Here is a 9729-nt window from a genome sequence, read left to right on the forward strand (position 1 = left end):
TGTCATCAACCGCTTCAACTCTACTCGTAAACATTCATGATGGCTTATTATTAATTAAAATTTGTTTCTTTTCAAATAACTTCCCGCTATTTAAGCTTTATGCTTCCTATCTTAGTATCTTTATATATTTGTTGAAAGTCCTGCGAACTTTCAAGGCGGGCAGGATGGTCACGCGGATTTAGTAATGGGATGCTAATGAATTATTGGGATGGCGCCACCTTTGGAGTTTGTCAGTAACTAATTACCGCGACTATCCAAAGCGTGGTTCTACCCGATCGATCACGCTTTACCGCTAGCTGCCTAGATGGCGGCACTTGTATATTGTGTGGTGCTTGAGCTTACGAAAAGCTACGTGAGCTTCGTCACCCCCTCCCGCCGCCCGCGTGCTTCCATCGCCGACGCCCGCACGACAGTCACTGGCAAGGTCTACAGGTGAGTGCAAGTTCTTTTAATTTATTGCCATTTTATTGCTGCTTCCGTGTAATCATTCGCCCGCCCGCTCGCTTATGTGTATTTAATTTATATCTTTAGTTTGATTACTAGCTTTTGTTTACCGCTATATAGTTTTACCGCTCCGCTAATTATAAGTGACAAACATTTGTCACATACCGCTTAGGACGGCTATTTACACGCCTTTCTACAACCCCGCTTTATATGCTCCCGCCGCAGGAGGGCTATTTACACGCCCCCTTGCTACCCCAATACTAATTGTATCATTACAACCTGGTTATTGTGTGATAACGAGGTTATGATGATATAACTTTCGTTGGTAATTAAAATTTTGCAAGCACTTGAATTAATAAACACTGGACGTAAAAAACGTTTACATTCACACACACACATATGTATGTATATGAGAATGATATGTCACTGCTGTAGTGCAGCGGTGGTGCGGCGGTAGTGCAGCGAACCCACTCTTATTAAACAGTCGCGGCTATTATATGGTGCGGCGGTGCTTCGGCGATTAAAATGCCGTGCAGCGGTGTTTCGGCGGTAGAGCAGCGAACCCACTTTTACGTAAGCAGTCGCGGCTACGGTGCGGCGGTGCTTCGGCGATCATAAAAAAATTCAAATCGTCACAGTCATAGTACGGCGGCGCTTCGGCGATTAAAATGCCGTGCGGCGGTGCTTCGGCGGTGTTTCGGCTAAATTCTGTTTTTACTCGGGAACTTGCTCCTGGAACGAATTAAGTTCGTTGTGTGAGGCACCACTATAGTATATGGTATTAGAAGAAGTTAACTTTATGTTTCAATATAGTTCACGTAATAAAAAGTTAAAACAACTGACTTCTAGACCTCAACCGTTCAACAATTTTCAGTTTTCAGATAAACACGTAATAAAAACCCCATTTCGTTAGTAACACACAGTGTTGTTACTAATTACCAGCCTGGCACAAGATCAAGGTAAAAACGTAGTGGTTATATACTCTTTGATAATTACGATCGTCTCACCTGTCAAAACTTAAGTCAGTCGCTCAATAAATGTTGTTGAAACCACACGCAGTTTTTCTTTACGGATACGCAAACCAAAGTGAACCCTATTTACATCATCACACAGCCTCAGTATAAATTCGGTATTCAAAAAAATGTTGCAACTACGTCAAATCAACCTTAACAGAAAAATAAATTTAAATTCCCGCTAGCAAACAAATAAAATTACCACAAACGCAACAATTCGGATATCGACCTCAGAATCAAACTCATTTTGGACCTTTGAACCAAAATCAATTTGGTTACAAACCAAACCTCTCCTTTCGCCTGTCAGCGCCCAAACTTTGGACGCAGTGTGGATTTCGTAAATCTATGTTGGCGTCCAAACTTTGGACGGTCGTCGTTCAATTATTAAACTACTAACAAACTGGTATAAAGTAACGAATAATATAGATTTCATTTTTTCTAACATATTTAAAACTGTATAGAATGAATGGGCCCTCTCTTTCACACGTTATTGAAGACAAAATAATTGATGGGATGTGTGACATTCTGCATAAAAAATCGATGTTTAACTATAATCGTTTTTTTTAATTTTAAATACCTTTTTTATATTTATATATTTTTATAATACCTTTTTTATATTTTACCTACCTTATTTTAAATACCTTTTTTATATTTATATATTTTTATGTATTTTTTTCTATTTTTTTAATTAATTTCAAAATAAACACCTTACATACTTTAAATTCATGGTTTTATTAATTAATAATAAACAACAGACATTATACAAACAAATTAAAGTTTTAGAATAATCAACATTGAAATTAAAATGATTTTCTTTCTTTCAACATAATGTATTTACAAAATCAAACTATTAAAAAAAAAAAAAACCGTATCCGTAGTTGAGAAATAACAGCTTAGGAAACCGTTTGGATAATATTCGACTACTGGTCTTGTTAAAATGGTGCCAACTTTCGAAAACAATAATTTTTTTTTATTGCCCTTGTAGGCTGACGAGCATACGGCCCACCTGATGGTGAGTGGTTACCGTCGCCCATGGACCTGAGCAATGCCATGGGCAGAGCCAAGCCGCTTGGCCGGTTTACACTTTGCGAAGTGTGAAGTAGTAAGTGTTAAGCGTTAACTTAACGCGATAAGTCTCAAGTGTTAAGTAGTCTTTTCCATCTCTGTTTAAACAGTGTTAAAAAGAAGAAGCTCAAAGTAGTGGTATTGTCCGTTGTGCATAGTGTCTCTAGAAATGGAAGATGAACAGCACTTAATATTGAGACGAATAATTAAAGAGATTGTAACTGTTGTGGTATCTAATATAGAAAATGAACTCAATTTTGAAACCAATAGGTCTAAGGCCCATAATATCAATCGTATTTTAAACTAAAATCGAAGATTTAAACTGTCACTGAAGATCAACTCGTAATTTCAATCAAAGTTAAACTGCCCTTCAGAGTTTAAACTATCGCAAAGTTTAAACGACCATGAGGGAGCGTTTAAACCATGAGTTGGGTTTAAACTGCTCTTTTTAAAATGGCTGCTCGAAATTAACAGCTGTTGTTTCCTGTCAAAGTAAATGTAATTTAAAGTTAGGGTCAGTAAATAGAGATAAGTATTAGTTAAAATTAAGTAAAAATTTAATTGTTAACAAAAGTAGGCATTTATAGTGTTATAAAATGGCTGAGTGGAATGAAGACACTGATTCTGATATTGAAGATTTAGAAATTCTCAATGACTTCAATTCGTATTTTAACAGACCTTATCTAGTCAGACCAAGAGAAAACAATTTCGTTAAGTGGGACGATACGGAGTTTATACGTCGTTTTCGTGTATCTAAGAATACAGCTTTTAAAATTTTAGAAGAAATCGCTAATGACATATCACACCCCACAAATCGGTAAGGCGGACTCTATTTACAGGACTTTTTTTAAAGTACCCATTAAATATATAGTATTGAGAATTATATTATATTACCTAATGTTTATTTGTACTGTAATGTTATTTGGTACTTTTTTATTGCAGGAATCATGCATTGTCAGCGTGTAACCAGTTATTATTAACCTTGCGTTATTATGCTACTGGATGCATGCAAATTACTGTTGGCGATTTCAGTGGTGTTCACCAAACGACAGCAGGAAAGGCTATTAAAAAAGTTACCGAAGCGATTGCATCAAGACGATGCCAATATATAATGCTGCAAGATTCTGAAGAAGACAAAAGGAAACATCAGAATGGATTCTACAATATGGCTAAGTTTCCTCTAGTGTATGGAGCCCTTGATTGTACTCATATACGGATTCAATCACCAGGTGGACAAAATGCAGAGTATTTTAGGAATAGAAAAGGCTATTTTTCCTTAAACACTCAGGCAGTTTGCAATTCAGACTTGAAATTTTCGAATATTGTGGCTAGATGGCCGGGGACAAGCCATGACAGTACCATTTTTCAAAATAGCAGACTCTGTGCTATTTTTGAATCAGGTCAGATGGGCCAACTAGTTCTTCTCGGTGATGCTGGATATCCGAACAAAAAATATCTATTGACACCTCTACAAAATCCTGTCACAGAAGCTGAGAAACTATACAATGAGTCTCATATACGAACTCGGAATTGTATAGAGAGGGCATTTGGCATATGGAAGAGACGGTTTCCAGTTTTGTCATTGGGAATTAAGACCAAAGTTGAACTGGTACAAGATATCATTGTTGCAACAGCCATTTTACACAACTTGTGTATCAAGCATAATGATGTCATGCCTAACTTAGATGTTAACTTAGAAAATATCATTGATGTAACTGGCAGTGATAACAACCAAGATACCACCCCCAGCAGCAATTACAGCAACAATAGTTATAGAAGGCAAATGTTAATTGACAATTACTTTAGTAGTTTACAATAGCTGAATTCCTTTTAAAAAAAGGAAAATCAAAATATAAAGTAAATTTACTACTATATTTGAACTATTGTCCTTTATATGTTTAATAAAACTAATTTTTAATATGAAATGAAAACAACCTCATCTTTTTTTATTACATTTAATTACACAGTTACAACAATTTACAATTACATATATATTTAATTACAACGCATTTTATCAATTAATTAAAACTATCGAGTACTTTTTTTTTAATATCAATTTCTAATTGTAGAAGTCTACATCTCAGTTCATGCTCCTTTACTTCTTGTTCTTGTTTTTTATTTAAATTGTCAATTTGTGCATCCAGTAATTTAATTTTTTTATTGGCCAAGGCACTATAATTGTTCATTGTTTTATTGAACACTTCTGGATTCTTTTTGGTGAGCGGTGTAGATATTTTTCTCTTTAATAGAAAATTACTGCTCTTTGGGGTTTCTGATTCATTAATTTTTTCATCAATCTAAGGCAAAGAAAACACAAATCAGTTTAATAAAAACAAATTTTAAAGTCCTTCCAGCTTCAGGCTTTCAGATTAAGAAAATGAAACACTTGTATGATTTGTGGTAGTAACAAGCAGGACGGTGGACCTCGTTCTGGCACACATTATGTCTTAACACTTTCTCACTAGCCTATAGACACAGGCCTACTGTGGTATATTCTGCAAAGCACTGTTCTTGTTAGGATTGGGAATAGGCAGATTTTTTTTATATAAAATTAATACACACCAGTATATTTTGGTTATTTTTTGCTGGAAGTGCTCTGTCTTGGCTGGTCTTGGCATATTTTTCCTTTGTTTCCTTTGTTATTACTATCTGTAAAAAGACAAAATTACACCAATTTACCATTTTTGTAAAATTCACATAATATTTTTGCTTAGAATAGAAAACAGTTCTGAAGTTCTGCTGTTCTTTTATTATTGGTGACTTTTGGTAAAGTATAGGTTTAATCAGTGGTCATTTGATTATAAGACAAATCGAGATAGATATAATTAGAAGCTACTCATACATACCTCATCACAGTCATTGCGAGATGGTAATCCCATCACACTGGTCCCAGATAACCCCATTACCACTTCCTCTTCTTGACTGAAATTAATTTCAGCGGATGGTCCACCCCCTGTTCCATACAAACTTCTCCGAAAAGTACTATATTTGGTCTTGGCCCTCTTTTTTATATTTTCATACTTTGCGCGAAGAGTCTTGTCACTTCTGAACACAAATGACGACAAACTGTTGAATTCTTTGGCCAGCTTTGACCAAGTTTGCTCCTTCAGCTGATTATTTGTCATATCACTTTTTTTATTTTCCAATATATGGCCATATTATCTCACCAAGCTTGTGAGCAATTCTGTTTCCGATTTTGAAAAATTGGGAACGCGTGTTTTATTTTCGACGGACATAACGAATTATTGAATTTTATTTGGAAAAACGATGCAACTGTCAAATAATATATAATAATAAAGCCTGTTTATTTCCAATCCATACCTGTCAAATACAGATGTGTAATTTTAGCTTGGGATTGTTAAAAGATTGAAAAGAATGAACGGATCACAAAATGTTGCCACACGTCATAACATTGTCACAGTTCAGCTGATCTCTGTTTGTTTTTGTATTGATATTACGAAAGTAGTTTAATCTATGGATCAAAATTGAACGAAGTTTTGTTGATCCTTAGTTTAAACCCTGAATGATATTATGGGCCTAAGAGATTATGGCAAAGAAAATGGATAACCACACGTTCTCAGTATGCAGCCAGCAATAAACTTTTTGAAGAAATTGCTAAGGAAGATTCTGCTGAATTTTACAGATCAATGCGAATGACAGAAACGCAATTTGAAGAGTTGCTGACGCACGTTGAGCCCGCCATAAAAAAATCTGATACTTTTATGAGGAGTGCACTCACGCCAAAAATAAAACTTCAGATAGTGTTGTATCTTCTTGCCACTGGTTGTAGTCTGCGTACTTTGTCACATTTATTCAGAGTATCTAAACCAACAATAAGTTTAATGATACCGATAGTCTGCGATGCTGTATACAACGCCTTAAAAGATTATATAAAGGTTAGTAAAACACATTAACAAATATTTTATATCGGTTTTATTTTTAGAAATATAATTTCAAACATAAAATTGTATTGGAATGTTGTAAATTCCTTATGCAGATTCCCAAGCTTGGGTTAACACATCATTTATATCAACAACAGAAGTAAATGCATTTTCAGAATTTGACTGATTTGTCACAACAGTTGTATTTGTATTTTCAAGATTTCCATAACTCAATGTGGCATTATCATTGTATGTATCATCGTTGCTCGAATAATAAGAATTTCTAGAAATTGTTGAAGCTGGAGGAGACGACATAAAATGTGGTTGTGTTCTGTTTTCTACCATTTCATAAATGAAATTCGATGTTTGAGACTGACGGCGGATATGTTTCAAGCGCAAACCAGAAAGATAATTTTGAATATACTGTCGTGCTTCAATTGCTGACTCCATTGGTAAATTTTTGAATTGAACTGCAACCATTCGTCCAAATAAGTCGAATTCATTCTCTGATACAACACAGCTGTTGACACTGTTGGCTACATTCTGGGCCTTTGTCAGTAAGTTATAACTGTCTCGTAGCATCGTCCTTTTCCAAGGATTTTTCCCTTTGAATGACTGGCCCGAGTCATTGCTTGAGGTTCCGACTCCTGAAGTATTTTCAACAGCCTTCTCGCCTTCAGTGTCTCTTGTCTCAACATTATCTTCATTGATTTTATCTTGAGACTCCAGGTTCTGTAAATACATAACATGACATTAATAAATATATTTATTATTTGTTGCAGATTCCTAGAAGTACAGAAGAATGGAATAGTATTGAAGAAGGATTCAGTCAAAAATGGAACTTTCCCGGTTGCTGTGGTGCATTAGACGGTAAACACGTCGTACTGAATGCACCAGATGATTCTAGAAGTTATTATTACAATTACAAGAACCAGCACAGCATCTCGTTCTTTTGGGATTAGTAGACCATGATTATTGTTTTATTTATTTTGAAATTGGATGCAATGGACGAATCAGTGATGGAGGAGTTTTCCAAAACTGCAGCTTGAGCCACGCTCTAGAGAATAATTTTCTACCACCAAACCGTGTGATTGTTGCAGATAATGCTTTACCATTGAAAACGTACCTTATGAATTCATACGGAGGAAATAATTTATCTCATAAGCAAAAAGTGTTCAACTACAGATTATCACGGGCCAGACGGATAGTTGAAAATGCCTTCGGAATATTAGTGTGTACATTTAGAATATTTCTGAAACCCCTCCCATATGCTCCCGCTAAAGCTGATAAAATAGTTAGAACGTGTGTTGCTTTGCACAATTGGCCTAGAAAAACGCAAGGTACGCAATTCAAAAATTGTAACAGTTGATACAGAAAACATCGAAACGGGGAACTTCACACCTGGTTCCTGGAGAGAGTTTCTAGCAGCAGGTATAGTAAACATTGAAAGAATTTTGCAAAATAGATGATCACAACAAGCTCACAATGTACGAGATCGCTATGCAGATTATTTTGTTGGTGAAGGCTCAGTACCCTGGCAGGCAAGAATAGTACATTAATAGCAATCGGTTTTAGTACAATTTCCTACCTAGTAAGTTAGCATATAAGATACTATAAATAAATGTATTCTAAATAATTTTGTGTTTTCTTTCACCCTCTCGCTATCGGTCGGCCCCTGCCTATTGAAGTTACTATAAATTCTAAGCTTTCTTTGCCTACCCGTAGTGCGGTGAAAAAACATTTACTGCTGTAGCGGACGGTTTCTTATTTAGATATTTATACTTTCTTTGGATTTGTGAGGAGGAAGATTTTTACAATAAAATAAAATAAAATTATGATGCAACTTTCATGGCTGACAGTTTATTCTTAATGACTTTTGAAACAAAATAAAAAATTATAAAAATATAAATGACAGCTGTTGCTTTGCAACTAAACTTTTTACTGCGGTTCCAAACAACTGCCTTTAGGGCTTCATCCATCACTTTGTACCATTTGAAATTTGACACATATATATCATCAAGCCCTGCACCCAATTTAATAAAGTCTTTTACTTTTTTGTGCTCTTGGGAGAAGGTCGATTTCAAGCTTCGTGTTTTGTTGTGCGCACTTTACATTGTATAGACATTCATACTTTATTTATTTTTGTACGAATTTTAAAGTATGTTGTTCCGTCCACTTCATTTTCGCTTTAAACTTGACCCTGCGCACTTAATACACACGTGTTTACACACTGATTAGTACAGGCGAACTGCGAGAGAGGGGACTGGAATAGTACAAGGGAGGAGGTCACTTAACAGCAAAAATTGCCCTTGATTCTATTCACTCGCACTAATCAATAAGCACTAATCGCACTTAACACTTAACACTAATCACTTCACGCTTCCGTTCACACCTTGATTACTAACCTGCACTAATCACCTGCAGTGTTAACTTAACAAAGTATAAACCGGTCATAAGTAAAATGTTTCATTAACCGAAGGGCTGCATAAGATTTTTAGGAGCATAAACTTGTTGCTGCACTTCTGTAATAAAAGATCTTGTAGAGACTGCAGTAGAGGACATTTCCAAAACTATATTAACATGGTTACTGATCAAGCGTGCTTTTTTATCAAATCTCTTCTTTAATAAATCAATGGCTTGCTTCTATGAATCATTAACATGCGGTAAATTAATTAAGACTGCTAAAGGATCGTCGGTTAAGTACTTCCTCAAATAAAATAACCTTTGAACATCAAGTGAATTGTTGTTATGAAAAAATGCAGTAAATATATCCAAAAAGGGAGTGTATCTTGTAAAATCTTTGCCAGAAAACACTAGAATATCAATATTAAGCAACTTGGAAGATGTAATATTTAGATACTTAGACTTACTTCTTTCTGAGTTAAACTCTTTAACTTGAACCAAGCTTGGATATCTAATATATAAAATTCTCGTGTCACGGTGTGCGTGATTGAACTCCTCCGAAACGGCTCGACCGATTTTCGTGAATCTTAGCGTAGCAGTTTGCGATACCAACGAGACTGTGAATTATCCAATTGAGTTCTTAAATTCATTGGATTTGCCAGTCATGCCACTACATCATTTACAATTGAAGGTTGGATCTCCGATATACTGCTTCGTAACTTAAACTCACCAAGGCTATGTAATGGCACACGGATTGGAAACTTTGTTAACGATCCTTTGAATCTTACTTTCTCAACTGTAGTAATGTTTACTGCCCGTAAGGACAAGTTTGTTAGTATAATGAAAGACTATGAGAGAGTGCAGTTAGATTTTTTTGCCCTTGTACGCGCACGAGTATACCTGATGGTGAATGGTTACCGTCG

General features: G+C 35.5%; 1 protein-coding gene across 1 annotated transcript; it reads left to right on the forward strand.

The window, feature by feature from the left end:
* The first annotated feature begins 3118 nt into the window (after positions 1-3118).
* Positions 3119-8039, forward strand: LOC105842814 (putative nuclease HARBI1). The gene is made up of 3 exons (XM_012697073.4): positions 3119-3339; positions 3465-6418; positions 7186-8039. Exons 1-2 carry the CDS (start codon positions 3119-3121, stop codon positions 4339-4341), a joined length of 1098 nt encoding a protein of 365 aa, XP_012552527.2. The 3' UTR covers positions 4342-6418; positions 7186-8039.
* The last annotated feature ends 1690 nt before the right edge of the window (positions 8040-9729 follow it).

The sequence above is a fragment of the Bombyx mori genome, chromosome 7, assembly GCF_030269925.1.
Source record: "Bombyx mori chromosome 7, ASM3026992v2".
Taxonomy (NCBI): domain Eukaryota; kingdom Metazoa; phylum Arthropoda; class Insecta; order Lepidoptera; family Bombycidae; genus Bombyx; species Bombyx mori.

What these genes read in the sequence shown, in the direction of transcription:
- LOC105842814 (XM_012697073.4), top strand. Translation starts at nt 3,119, where the DNA reads ATGGCTGAGTGGAATGAAGACACTGATTCTGATATTGAAGATTTAGAA. An exon ending in ATATCACACCCCACAAATCG is followed by an intron (nt 3,340 to 3,464) that starts GTAAGGCGGACT and finishes TTTTTATTGCAG; the next exon opens with GAATCATGCATTGTCAGCGT.